At 37.4% G+C, this 15317-nt stretch overlaps 2 protein-coding genes across 4 annotated transcripts in view; both read left to right on the plus strand.

Moving 5' to 3' along the window:
- Positions 1-176: 176 nt before the first annotated feature.
- wdr89 (WD repeat domain 89) lies at positions 177-9849 on the plus strand. 2 transcript variants are annotated; one of them, XM_079855875.1, is made up of 3 exons: positions 177-226; positions 1156-1845; positions 7821-9849. In XM_079855875.1, exons 2-3 carry the CDS (start codon positions 1173-1175, stop codon positions 8315-8317), a joined length of 1170 nt encoding a protein of 389 aa, XP_079712001.1. In that variant the 5' UTR covers positions 177-226; positions 1156-1172; the 3' UTR covers positions 8318-9849. The 2 variants fall into 2 exon arrangements, with proteins under 2 accessions (XP_079712001.1, XP_079712002.1); XM_079855876.1 differs by having other exon boundaries at positions 184-226; positions 1057-1845.
- A 1153-nt stretch (positions 9850-11002) lies between these two features.
- Positions 11003-15317, plus strand: part of ppp2r5eb (protein phosphatase 2, regulatory subunit B', epsilon isoform b) — a 28377-nt gene continuing 24062 nt past the window's right edge. The window contains exon 1 of one of the 2 annotated variants that reach the window (XM_079855872.1): positions 11003-11370. The gene's annotated coding sequence lies outside the window, so the exon portion shown is untranslated. The remainder of the gene's footprint in view (positions 11371-15317) is intronic. The other variant, XM_079855874.1, reaches the window with a different exon arrangement.

Genomic DNA, 15317 nt, shown 5'->3' on the forward strand with positions numbered 1-15317 from the left:
TATAGTCTGTTTCTTACCTCTTCTCATGTTAGACACGAATGCAAATAATAATGTCATCGTGTCTCATATTTATATATAAAAAAGTGAATTACAGTTAGTTTAGTTTTAAAACAAATTATGCCTGTTTATCGTAAGTTGTGTCCGCGGAACTAATGTTCTGCGTCCTTGTGTTTCCGGGAGCAGCTGAGGAGGTGACACACTGATGGCCGACAAATAACAATCACATGTGAGTGTTTTGTACTGTAATTTAATCTTTTAATTAAAACAGAAAGGTTTTAATACCTTACTAATTACTTATTTGTGTTTTCAGTTCAACTTAACTAAATATGTAATGAAACAGTCACATTCATCTCTTTGGCTGTCATGTTAGGAACTATAAGCTATGATTTTGTCAATAGTTCTGCATCACTTGTGGATTTTTTAAGCAATAAATAAATGTCTTGTCTTGAGTCAGATCGGTTTTAGTGATTATAATGATTGATTTGTATAATTTAATGTAGATTATGGGTTAAAAACATTTTGTCTACGGTTTTCAAACTGGCGTCAGGGGTCAAAAAAGTTAAAAAGAAATAATAATGTAAATAATTTTTATTAAACTAAATAAATACATTTGATTATGTAATACAATAATATAAATGAATATAATAAATGTTTTACAAATAATATTTTACTCCTATTTATAACATTTTTCACAATCTAAATTGCGTCTTTATACATGAAAATATCTAGCTGCCTTTTAAATTTTAGAATGGGGGTTCCTTACACAAGGATGATCATAGGTTGGGGGTCAGTGGCGTCTAAAAGATAAAAAATAAAAAACCTGGCTTACTTCAGGTGATTGTCCTTGTAATAAATAGTACAGTAAATCAGTGGTTCTCAATTGGTTTCACTTGGTTTCAGGACCCAGATTTTACATCAATAAGCAACAAAACAGTCCTTAATATTAGCATGATCTGTATTGTTATTTTAAATTATTTCTCATTCATAAAACGATTAAGAAATTTACATTTATTGTTTTTAATTGTCTCTTCAATTTCCTTGGTTTCATGCTCTCAGCAGCCAATAATTCGCTGACCAGTAGAGAACCTCTGCTTTATGCCACTGGATAAAGGCACCTGTGAAATGACTAAGTACTCTTTTCCTGTAACGTGCCAGGGTGTTTGGTGACAATCATGGACGCCCTCGAGGACACCTTCAGGACTCTCTCCATCGCCAGGAGACTGGAGCCCAGTGAGGCCACGTACATTCTGGACCTCTCTCTTGCATCCAGTGGGTCAGATCTGCTGGCTGTGTGCTGCTCCAGTTACTCTGTGCACCTGCACAGCAGAGAAACGCTCCGCCTGGTGGGAGAGTTCCAGGGTCACACGGCTCCTCTGTGTGGGGTGCGTTTCTCTCACCTGTCCCCTCACCTGCTGTTCACCGGCTCCGCCGATGGGACACTGCGGTGCTGGGACGTCCGACAGCCCGGTTCTAATGCCACCCAGGTGTTTCACAGTGATTCGACACATTCGTACTGCTCGTTTGACGTGAGCTGCAGTGACCGTGTGCTGTGCGCAGGCACAGAGCAGATAGAGGAGGAGAGTTTTTTGGTATTCTGGGATGCCCGTATGGTTCAGGACGGAGGTGAGTCGGGCTCTCAGATGGGCGGTCTGCTGGGAGTTTACTCAGAATCGCACAGTGATGACATCACTGCGGTGAAGTTCCACCCACAGCAGGCGGAGCGTTTGGCTTCTGGGGCCACAGATGGACTTGTGAACGTGTTTGATCTGAGTCTGGGTGGAGAGGATGACGCTCTTGTCACCACCTGTAACTGTGAATCCACTGTTAGCTCCCTCTGCTGGACAGGTAGGTAGTAACAGCACACCTGACTGAGCAATATTTTTGTATTTCATAATGTAGACAGAATTCCCTTGATCATGGAAAATATTAGAATTTTTAACTTGTGATGACCAGGCCTGTAAAACACATTTATTATTAATTTTTATTTCTATGACATTTTTAGACTATATTATAATAATTAAAATTATATAGAATGTTTTTTTCTAGCTGTAAAATAGCTATAGTATGTATTTTCTTTTTTTAATGTTATATATATATATATACACATATACAGTACAGGTCAAAAGTTTGGAAACATTATGTTTTTTTATATTTTTGAAAGAAGTCTCTAATGCTTATCAAGGCTGCGTTTATTTGATCAAAAATACAGAAAAAAAAACAGTAATATTGTGAAATATTATTACAACTTAAAATAATAGTTTTCTATTTGAATATACTTTAAAAAATAATTTATTCCTCTGATGCAAAGCTGAATTTTCAGCATCATTACTCCAGTCTTCAGTGTCACATGTGACATCCAGTCTATCACATGATCCTTTAGAAATCAACTTTGATAATGAATCATCATATTAGAATGATTTCTAAAGGACCATGTGATAGACTGGAGAAATGATCATGAAAATTCAGCTTTGCATCACAGAAATAAATGATAATTTAAAGTATAATAAATTGAAAACCAATTATTTTAAATTATAATAATATATCACAATTTTTTTTTCTGTAATTTTGATCAAATAAAAATCACTGGGTGGCAGTGACAAAAGCGCCTCTCACTGCTCTGCTCCTCCGCTTCTGCTGACATATTTATGAATAAAAATATTGATTTTAGATAATAAAATACCTAAAAAGTTACACAATGTCCCTTTAAAAATAGTAATGTTTCCAAACTTTTGACCTGTACTATATATATATCATTTTTATTTTTTATTTTTATAGTCATGTGAAAAAGAAAGTACACCCTTTTTAATTCTATGGTTTTACATATCAGGACATAATAAAAAAAATAATTTGGTCTACGTCATACGCCGGCATCCATCTGCTGTGAACGCGCGTCGAGCGTTGCCGGAAGCAAGATATTTTAATTTATTAAGTTTTAAATATGTATATTTTTATGACAAAACCGCACAGATTACCCTCAGAAGGCCTTCGTTTATCCCCCTGGAGCCAGATGGATTACTTTTGTGAAGGATGCATGCACATTTTGGGACTTGAAGGAGGTGGACCCCATATCTTCACATTATAACCACTGAAAGATCTAAGACATTTTCTAAAATAACTGAGTGGGCGGTGTCGGATGTTCGCTAACAGTATATCGCTGCTCGCGTATTTCGAACTTTGTTTTACCTCAAGGCACAGGACGAGAAATAACTTCGCCTTGAGTATATCAGGGCCTTAAGTAGCAGTCAGGCACTGTTCAGGTGTGTGTTAACAATGCCAAGGAGGAAAGATATCAGCAATGATCTTAGAGAAGCAATTGTTGCTGCCATTAATCTAGGAAGGGCTACAAGGTCAATTCCAAACAACTTGAAGTCCATCATTCTACAGTGAGGAAGATTATTCACAAGTGGAAAACATTGAAGGGAGTTGCTAATCTTCCCAGGAGTGGACGTCCCGGCAAATTCACCCCGTGCTCAGAGAATCTGAAAAAACAAACAAAACAAGAGCTACATCTCAGACTCTGCAGGCCTCAGTTAACATGTTAAATGTTAAAGTTCATGACAGTACAATTAGAAAAAGACAGGATGAGTATGGCATGTTTGGAAGGGTTGCCAGGAGAAAGCTGCTTTTCTTCACAGCAGCATGGCTTAGGTTTTGCAAAGTTGCATCTGAACAAACCTCAAGACTTCTGGAACAATGTCCTTTGGACAGACAAGACCAAAGGGGAGATTTTGGGCCATAATGCACAGCGCCACGTTTGGCGCAAACACCTCAACTGTCAGGCACGGTGGTGGAGGGGTGATGATTTGGGCTTGTATTGCAGCCACAGGAACTGGGCACCTTGCGGTCTTTGAGTCGACCATGAACTCCTCTGCATACCAAAGTATTCTAGAGTCAAATGTGAGGCCATCTGTCCCACAGCTAAAGCTAAAATTGGATCATGCAACAGGACAATGATCTCAAGAACACCAGCAAATCTACAACATAATGGCTGAAAAAGAAAAGAATCAAGGTGTTGTACTGACCCAGTCAAAGTCCAGACCTCAACCTGACTGAAATGTTGCTGCGGGACCTTCAGAGAGCTGTGCATAAACAGATGCCCACAAACCTCAGTGAACTGAAGCAACGTTGTAAAGAAGAGCGGGCCAAAATTCCTCCAGAACGATGTGAGAGGCTGATAAAGTCTTATAGAAAACGATTACTTCAAGTTATTGCTGCTAAAAGTGGCTCTACAAGCAACTGAATCATAGTGTACTTAGTTTGTCACACATGGCTTCTCCATTTTGGCTTTATTTTTGTTAAATAAATAATGACACGTGTAATATGTTGTTGTTCAGCTGAGGTTGAATTTACCAAATATTAAGATACCTGCTAATGACCAGATGATTTTGAATGTCCTGATACGCAAAACCAATATATATATATATATATATATATATATATATATATATATATATATATATATATATATATATATATATATATATATATATATATATACAGTGAGGAAAATAAGTATTTGAACACCCTGCTATTTTGCAAGTTCTCCCACTTGGAAATCATGGAGGGGTCTGAAATTGTCATCGTAGGTGCATGTCCACTGTGAGAGACATAATCTAAAAAAAAAAATCCATAAATCACAATGTATGATTTTTTAACTATTTATTTGTATGATACAGCTGCAAATAAGTATTTGAACACCTGAGAAAATCAATGTTAATATTTGGTACAGTAGCCTTTGTTTGCAATTACAGAGGTCAAACGTTTCCTGTAGTTTTTCACCAGGTTTGCACACACTCCAGGAGGGATTTTGGCCCACTCCTCCACACAGATCTTCTCTAGATCAGTCAGGTTTCTGGGCTGTCGCTGAGAAACACAGAGTTTGAGCTCCCTCCAAAGATTCTCTATTGGGTTTAGGTCTGGAGACTGGCTAGGCCACGCCAGAACCTTGATATGCTTCTTACAGAGCCACTCCTTGGTTATCCTGGCTGTGTGCTTCGGGTCATTGTCATGTTGGAAGACCCAGCCTCGACCCATCTTCAATGCTCTAACTGAGGGAAGGAGGTTGTTCCCCAAAATCTCGCAATACATGGCCCCGGTCATCCTCTCCTTAATACAGTGCAGTCGCCCTGTCCCATGTGCAGAAAAACACCCCCAAAACATGATGCTACCACCCCCATGCTTCACAGTAGGGATGGTGTTCTTGGGATGGTACTCATCATTCTTCTTCCTCCAAACACATTTAGTGGAATTATGACCAAAAAGTTCTATTTTGGTCTCATCTGACCACATGACTTTCTCCCATGACTCCTCTGGATCAGTGATTCCCAACCCCCGGTCCCCGGACCGGTGCCGGTCCGTGGACCCGTTAGTACCGGGCCTTGAAATATTCCCAGAATAATGTTTCTTTTTTTCTTTTTTCTTTTTTTATAATAATAATAATTTTCTTTTTTATATGCTTTTTTAAGTGCTATGACGTCATGTTATTTAATCCAAAACCTAAACAATAAATAGATTAAAATGTGTTTCTTTGAGCGCCTTGCGATTGCTTAGCAACGCGTCATATCTGAACGGACTGCAAAAAAGCGCGCTGCACCTGAAGTGACAGGGAAGTGGAGAGATGAGCGGGCCGCGATATTTTTTTCAATGGCTAATTTCATTGCGGACAGTTCTGGTAAAAGGAAAGGCGATGACCAACTCGAAAATAGCGAGAGAGAAAAAGTCACGCTTCATAAATACGATACCTCATACATTAGGTATGGATTTATGACAACAGGCGATTCCGTGGCGCCAAATCCGTTGTGTATTATTTGTGGTGAAAAACTGTAAGCTGGTTTTCGTTCATATTTGTAAAGCAGACCTTTTTAAATTTCGTTTTATTGTATCCTGGAATTTTTGTGCATTGTTTTGGATGCATATGTTTTTTATGGATGCTCAGGAAGAACAGCTGGTCTTGTGCACAGCTACAAATATAGTAATATCAATAAGCAGTTCATGCTCACATTAAAATAGTTTTGTTCTCATTGGTCTGATTTGGTATTTTTTGTTAAAGGTTAAAGTTTAATCTCTAATTTTATACTTTTAAAAATGATTGGCTGAAATCACTAAGTTATGTGTTTGCTATTGTATTCTGAAACTGTCTGATTGTTGAAACTGGCACTTATTTTCATACAATTAGCCTTTGTTGTCACCTGTTGGTGTGTGAAAACACTAAGTTGCTGTTGAAGTGATTGTCTTTAGTGGTTCTGGAGAGATTTGACAGGTGAAATGGACTGGTATTTTCATACAATTGCCATTACTGCCACCTGCTAGTGAGTGAGTGCTGTGTGAGTTGCTTTTGAAGCAGACCTAATTGTATGGCAGTAAAGGGAAATATTTTGTGAACCGGTCTGAAAGTTTAAAAAGATTGGTAATGGTATATTCATACAAGTAGCCTTTGTTGCCATCTAGTTCATTATGCAAATAAATGATAGGCTGTTACTGTTTTACACAGTGATATGTTCCAAACGATGCATCTTAAAATTGACAACTGGTCCCTGGAATTGTTTTTATGAATATGCTGGTCCCTGGCACAAAAAAGGTTGGGAACCCCTGCTCTGGATCATCCAAATGGTCATTGGCAAACTTAAGACGGGCCTTGACATGTGCTGGTTTAAGCAGGGGAACCTTCCGTGCCATGCATGATTTCAAACCATGACGTCTTAGTGTATTACCAACAGTAACCTTGGAAACGGTGGTCCCAGCTCTTTTCAGGTCATTGACCAGCTCCTCCCGTGTAGTTCTGGGCTGATTTCTCACCTTTCTTAGGATCATTGAGACCCCACGAGGTGAGATCTTGCATAGAGCCCCAGTCCGAGGGAGATTGACAGTCATGTTTAGCTTCTTCCATTTTCTAATGATTGCTCCAACAGTGGACCTTTTTTCACCAAGCTGCTTGGCAATTTCCCCGTAGCCCTTTCCAGCCTTGTGGAGGTGTACAGTTTTGTCTCTAGTGTCTTTGGACAGCTCTTTGGTCTTGGCCATGTTAGTAGTTGGATTCTTACTGATTGTATGGGGTGGACAGGTGTCTTTATGCAGCTAACGACCTCAAACAGGTGCATCTAATTTAGGATAATAAATGGAGTGGAGGTGGACATTTTAAAGGCAGACTAACAGGTCTTTGAGGGTCAGAATTCTAGCTGATAGACAGGTGTTCAAATACTTATTTGCAGCTGTATCATACAAATAAATAGTTAAAAAATCATATATTGTGATTTCTGGATTTTTTTTTTTAGATTATGTCTCTCACAGTGGACATACACCTACGATGACAATTTCAGACCCCTCCATGATTTCCAAGTGGGAGAACTTGCAAAATAGCAGAGTGTTCAAATACTTATTTTCCTCACTGTATATATATATAGTGATAGTAATAGTAATATTTTGCTGTAAGATTTAACTAGAAATTGCCCTTTCTAAGTACAGTCACTTTAAATGTATTGGTTAAAATATGTGGAAACCCAGTAGGCCTTTGTATATTCATATGAGCTATTTTAAGATTTAACAAAAAACTGCTGAAAATGCTGAGTTTTAAAGTCTATTTGAAAGCTTTCCTGTAGCTCAGTGGTAAGAGCATTGCGTTAACAACGCAAGGTTGTGGGTTCGATCCCAGGGGATTGCACATACCTATGTATAAATGTATAGGATAATGCAATGTAAGTCGCTTTGGATAAAAGCGTCTGCCAAATGCATAAATGTAAATGTAAATGTAAATGTAAATCATATGTCAACATATTTGTACTCCCCAGAACCCTAAACTATCATTTTATTTCTTATATTAACAGGCAAATATCTTGACCAGCTGCTTTGTCTGACTCATGATGAGGGGCTGCACCTGTGGGATGTGGCTCACCCAGACAGCGATGACACTTTGACCCTCTTGAGTTCGGCTGATGCCCGAACACTTGTCCAGCTCCCTGATGGAGCCTCACTTGAGTACTTTGTGGGCGGTTCATGGATGTCAGATGAGGAGCGTCTTCTTTTGGTAGGAGGGAGTAATGATGGAAAGCTCCACCTCCTGGACTGCAGTGGGAGTGGCCTGAAATTCATTAAATCCCTTAAAGGGGGTCATTCAGCTACAGTGAGATGCTTCCAGTGGGATGCGATGGCACGATGTCTGTTGACGGGCGGGGAGGATGGCCAGTTGTTGCAGTGGAAGGCGGGAGCGGAGGAAATCAGTGTGGGGAAGAAGGATTCTCTGAAAAGCATCTCCTCCATGCAGCTCAAAACTAAAGCTCACAGAAAACAAGCTACAAAGAAAGACCGGTCAAAACTGGCATGATCACACATACTTCACAGGAGAGTTATATGGAGACTGTTTAAATCTTCCACCTTAAGAACTTTTTATAGTTAATTTACAGTTTTAACAGTGTTTTGTGGTTTTAAAATGTAAGTTGTGGTTTCACTTTATTTTGATGGTCCTTTTAACACACTGTTGACTATAAGTAACATTGCAACTACATGTCTGCTAACTCTCATTAGAGTGTTAGTTGACTGTTAGGGTTAGAATAAGTTGACACATAGTTGCAAAGCTCCGTATAATCAGTTGAATGTCTGTTGGAGGAGCATCACAATAAAGAGTTAGCAGATATTCAGCAGACAGTCTAATACTCTATTGGGAGTTAGTTGACATGTAGTTGCAAAGTTACTTATAGTCAGCAGAATGTTCAAAAGGGACCATCAGAATAAAGTGTTACCAAGTTATTAACAAATCGCTACATAAGAATTACAACGGCTGTCTATTTGTCCAGCAAAAACTCTTATGAAAACTGTGAAGGACATTACTTATGTTTTGTTAGCAGCATTTCAGAATTAATTTTTGAGGTAGAACACATGATGTGAAAAAGCTAAAAAATTGTCTCCCGTGTTTACTGACCATAAATTGAACAACTGTATCGTATTAAGTGTTTATATCTTCTTGTTTTTCTTTCCAAAATGTGTTCATTTCAAAACCAACTCGCTGCGACATACTCATTACACAAATTGTGAATCAAAATCTAAGTACAATTTGAATTAGTGAATGGGGATTCATATTATATAGACAGATTTTTTTCTTTAATATCTTGAATGAAGTTTTTTGTTTGTATAGAAGGCTACATCAGGATCACTGGGATACAATTTCAGGAGCACTTTCTAATCGATGCAAAGTACAACCTTAACAATACTATGTCAGCGTTCTCCCTATGCAAAGGGTTTACATTTGTTATGGTCATAAATTGTGGTTATGTTCTTAGCAAAAAAGCTTTTTTACAAAATGATCAAAAACTGCATGTTCTGTATTTGTTATTATTTTAATCAGGTAACTGGCCAACACATAAGAACCTTTAAAATTGTAAACGGTAAAAACAAGAAAGTTTTAGATGAGATGGATGTCTTGATATCAAAGTCCCTGATGCTCTTATTCATATTCTCACATTTTATTTAATTGTATTGGATGATAACTGAGTGTGAAATGCAAATGTGAGGTTTAAACAGGCAGCATTTGTCTCTGAGATTTATAAGCTCCCCAGTCATGCACTTTCAGAGTATGTTCTACACAGATGATGAGAGTTCAGCTATATTTCCGATGTAATGCAAGCCTGGTGAGGTTTAATATGCTGAACACAAGAGCACACAACAGCTCCACCCTATCTTTAGGGAACTGCCTCACCCTTAATAATATTTAACAATGTTGCAGAACAAACATAATGTGAATTTGGTATTTGGCATCTAGCACAGGAAATGACAGCTGAGCGAAATTGAGAAGCTGTCATTCGTGTGGGGTTTGTGGATACTTTGTGTGTTGTAAACGCCCTTAAATAAACCGAAGATTTTCAAAACATTCTGTAGTTACTGTCTCTCTTTTAAAGTAAACAAATGTGTTTATAATAAATACAGAATAATAATAAGAGCAAATATTTATATTAAAAACTGCACTATTACATTTAAAAAAAAATATTTTGATTTCATGGTGACTTTAATCTGAAATTAAAAATCCTCCCCAAAATCCATTAAAATTAAAACAAATGAGCGTTAAAATTATATTAAACTTCTAACGAGCTGGTAAAAACAGTAAATGTATTATATTACACACTGCTTTTGGCCTAAATATCAAATTGCACCTATTTACATATATATTGTTATTGATTTAGAACCTTTAACATGTCCGTTTATAATGAAACAAAGACACTAAAAAAAAAACAGGCTTTATTTTCCAAAAGTTTCAAAGCCCAGAAGACTGACTGAATATTTGAAATTCATTGAAACAGCCCAGAACTTTTAAGTTGCGTAACTAGCCATTCTTCGTGTACGCGTTGACGTGCGTGCAGACGCGCTCGTGCTCGTCACTCATTTCCTGAAACACACACAGCACAAGAAACCGCAGCTGAGCGTAGAAGGTACCATATGATCCGATCCTAATGCTCGTGCGATGTGCTGATAGTTCTCGCCAGGTGGCCTCTTCTTTGGCATGAGACGCTCCTCATAATGGTTGGGCTCTCATACAGGTTTAACCTCATTCCTGAAGAGATCGATTATTTCCTTTTTTGTTGTTGTCAAAATTCCCCCCATTCTGAATAAAGATTTATTGTTATGTATAAAAAAATTATCCAATCTTTTTTCTTTCTTTTTTTGTATAGCGCTTTTCACAATACATTGGTTGAGCTGTGCACAGGATAGTGCCTTATAAACTTAGTATACCCAAAGTCACGAATACGAATAGTTATGTTTATTATATATAACTATAGTGTTTTTTTTTTTTTTTGTTTTTTTTTTAATGAAACATGTTTTAATTAAAATAGTAGATCAATAAGACATACTAGTAAGGTGACTCTCTTTCCTGTTCGCACACAATTCAACCCAACTTCTCTATTCATCGTTAGAGAAGCCTTGGAGTTTTTCCCTCCCATGCGTGGTGATTGCCACCTACATCGCCCAATCACGTTCCGAGGAATCTTCAAACCGACCAATGGCGTGGCGTTGTAGGCCCGAACCCGGCCCAGCAGGCTAGAGCGCGTCCGTGTTATGTGTGCCATGGACTCAGCCCAGTAATATTGACAATAGGGCGAAAAAGGGACCGATATTCCCCAATAAAACATATTTTCTGGATAAAAATAACCTATAGGCGCGGTGTGTGGACATAAAGAGATTCCCGGGGATGTTTATATTTCAGCTGGATCTTTTTCTATCGTCGGAAATTTGAGTATTTGATGGGATTATTGCTGTGGGTTTGGCAGTTTTTAAGGCCAAAAACAGATTTTGTGTCTTTATTTTTATTTTTCTGCTGCTTCAAGAGGCCTTGAAGGAGGAAAGACGGTTAAAACACCCATATCAGCTTCTCACATCGAAAACATCAAGGTAAATTGAATATTTGAAGGTTTCTTTTTTTTTTTTTTTTGCCTATCCTGCTCAAGTTTAGATCCGGTTCGCTTGGATGTTTCATATACCCAAGTAAATATGTCAAATAAATGAGGCTAAGGTCCAAAAACACTTCTTATAAGTTACAGACTTTTTAGTATTTGTGTACCTAAAAGTAAAAAAAGAAAAAACTGTAACCGTACTCCTAATGTTTCCCAGACAATTCTGACTGTAAAGAAACATTTGAATGTGTGGATGAGTGAAATCCACGAGGAAAGCTTGTTCTTCATCTGTTTTCTCTTCTGGAATGCAGTGGGTCTATGTCAGTTGCTTGTGTATTTGTAAGTGTGCTAGGTCCATCAGGAGATCATCTGCACTCATGTGGACTGTACAATTTTGGAGGCTTCCACTTTTTTTTCTGTCATTTTAGAAGCAACCACTGTGCTAAACTGCTCTTGTGCATCTCAGAACTATATGTCTGTTCATTATGGACTAACCCACCAAACACAAGCAGTTCTGAACATCACTTCACTTGTCTGTGCCAACTTCTTGCTTTGGCTCAGTGGCACTGTGCCTCTGTGCCCTGTTTCCATGGTCTGGTTTACTTCAGCTGCCCGGCAGTCTGGTAGTCACAATATCTCATCACATCCCATGAGTAGATTTCACTCTGACTGGTTGTTTTTAGTGACCTGCAGTCAAAACTATTGGGAAAGGTTATCTCTAAATAGCTGGTTATATAGATTAGGGCCAGGGCATCAGTGGCAGAGTGTTTTGGATTAATGGCTGGGCATAAGTGTTTCCTAGATTGTGGTTGCCATGTTCACTTCTTTTGTCAGTTTATAAAGTTGTTAATAAGTCCTAGGATATTTTTATACCTGCAGATCTTTATACAGAGGTGAGCTGGATCACCAAACTTCATGGAGATCTGGGATTATCTATCACTATATTTCGTAAAATAGCTCAGTTGTAGAGATTGCGAGATGTGTAGACTATCTATCTATCTATCTATCTATCAAGAATGGTTTACATTGGTTGAGTAGCCTAAAGGTTGTCAATTGCCATTCCTTGATATTTTGCAGAAGTGTGTAATCCGTGTCACCTTGCTTGCATACAGAAATCGTTCACTGTAAATGTCAAACCAGGGTGAACTTTAAGATGGGACAGAAACATGAATTGGCTCCTCTCAGCCTTTTCATTACCAAGGGTTTTCGCTGATCTTGCCTCATGAATCTTACAAATAAAGATAATAAAATATTTTTGCAAGTAAGCCTATTTTAGAGTAATTAAAATTTGTATGTGTAATTTATTTTCATGTCAATTATTAAGCACATTGTTTTAGTTTTGGGAGTGGTCTTTCTTTTTCCCTCAATGTTGATTTGTATTAGTTTCTCATTAATGAAGTATTTTTTTCATGGTATTAAAAATATTGTATAAGATATTAAAAAAAAATTGCAATACAGTTTATTTAAATCAACATAAATGCAGCTAATACTTCCAACGTAGATGAACGTTTAGGCCTATAGTATATAAATATTTTAAATATATATTTATTTGCATTATTATAATGAGATTTACGGTGGATTTGTGCTTTAAAATGTCATGAAAATATTGTCACAATGCCAGGAATCCTATTTGTTTGTAAATAGCCATTTTATGTATATTATTTATGTATATCTTTTCTTTCTGCTGGTTTTTGGGGTGAATATGACTTATCCCAGCTCGGGACATTCTCAGAGTCCCAACCACAATGACTGCTTGTGTTTGTTCATTTCTACTGACCTTATGTGTTTTTGTCAATGTTCTCTTGTGCGATTGTTTCTTGCATGTGAAATTCATTGTTCTTGAACTTGAGAGAGAAGGTTTATTCTTTTTACAGGTAGTGATACTGCCAGGCCTGTCGTGTCTGAGGACAGGAGAAGTGGCTCAGAAAAGGGGTGATATTGTTTGTGGTGGGCCGCACAGTGCAGCATTATAGGATGTCATTGGTAGACATTGGCAGCATCTCTCACTCCTTTGATGTCTGCTAATTTAAACCTCTCGGACAGAAATATCAAAGTGCTTGAAGTGGTCAGATTAAAGAGCATACCGGCTTCAGATATTGTAGAGGGGGAAAAGCACTTTTTTTTTGCAAATTTACTTGTGTCTGCTTAGAGATTTTGCATTAAAAAAATAACTGAGTTCAGTTCTAAGTCTTTGACTTGAGTTTTTTGAGTTCATGACCAGAGGGAAAGTTTAGGTGGTCTTTCTCTCCTTTCTTGGCCTGTTTTTTAAGGTTCTTCATCTCTGTCTTCCTGTTTACTTCCTGTTAAACTTTTCTAAAGGGGCGTTTACATGGACCCTAATAATCCGATTGTAATCGGAGCAGTAGAATAGCCGGAATAAAAAAATCACATGTAACAATGTTAAGGGTGTCACGATTCTCCAAATCCTCGATTCGATTACATTTTCAATTCTAAAGTCACGGTTCGATTCGATTCTCGATTTGTTTGATTGTAAAAAAAATTGCATCACAATAAGTGTATTGTGATTGTCACTAACATTTTAGTAACTAAACTGAATTTTATTAGGTTTAGTGACAACATGTTACAATGGTACAATTTCTGGTAAGCTACGCTTTTTTATTATTTCAATTCAATTTAATTATTGTGATTTGATTTAATATTGACTCATTTGGATAAATATTAGGTACACAAGATAGGCGTTAATTTGTCTCAAAAAAAAAAAAAAACTCACCTAATGCTGTAAACATACAGAGAGCCCAATCAGCTGGTAGTATTGTTTAAGGTTAAAAATAACTCAAATTAAATATAATGCGTTTTTTTTTTATTATAATAACAACTTTATTTAATGATATAAGTAAAAATATAATAAATATGTAATATAGAACACATATTTAGCAAAATACTCTCTAGCTATTTTTTTCTTGCCAACTACGTGCTATAGCCTATATTATGGTCATTAAATGGCTTTCCTGAGGTAAATGTGACATAATTGTTCTCCAGCTATGTTATTGACCTCTTCACGCTGATGAAAAACACTGATTGATCGATATTATGTATGAGGAATATACATTTCGGTAAGTTGTACTGTATCTTTCAACAGTGTTCGTGTTTTTTTACTATTAGCTAGAGATGATCGGTTCACGTGCGCTAGGAATCTGTCACGTAACATTTACAAGCGCCAAAGCGGTATTTATTGTTTGAATTTCGTAATAAAATTGACAGAATCTGAGAGCTGAGATTTTTTTTATATCATAAAGTAACTTGCTCTAGTCTGTCGGTCTCCGTGTCCTCTTTGCTTCGCGATTTTTCTCTGCGTGAGAAAATGGATGTGTGGCGTGAGAGCGTGTGAAAAGTGTCTCACGGTGAATGCGTGAGAGTTGGCAGCACTTCAACACGTGTTTTTTTTTTTTTTTTTTGCTTGGCAAGCCGAGCTGACGTGACATGGGGGCGTGGCAGCATCGACGATTCCATTTTTTGATTCGATAATCGAGATTGAGCATTAATTTCGATCGATTTCGATTTAAAATCGAAATCGTGACACCCTTAAACAATGTAATTCGGAATGAATTGGCCAAAATACTTGATCGGATTATAAACTGAAACTGTGCAGGACGTAGAAATGGCGTAATGACAACATTGTCCCACCAGTCCTTTCTTCGGACTCCAGAGACTCCTTGTTTTGGTCACAGGAAGGGGAATTTTTACTGCTTTATAAATATAAGCAGCAAGCCACAATGCTGCATCGTTCTTATCTCCTAATTAGTACCCGAAATGGATAAATGTAAAGTCTGCTTTTTAAAATAAAGAAAAGAAGAAATGGTTGGAGGATGGTTAGTATGTGCCAACACAGCGGGTAACTGTATATTTGTGCAGTATGTGCATGTCAAAAGATCAAATCCAATTTGAAGCTTGAGACATAAATGCGCACATCAACCCGATCACTTT

This window comes from Squalius cephalus (assembly GCF_949319135.1).
Source record: "Squalius cephalus genome assembly, chromosome: 21".
Lineage (NCBI taxonomy): Eukaryota > Metazoa > Chordata > Actinopteri > Cypriniformes > Leuciscidae > Squalius > Squalius cephalus.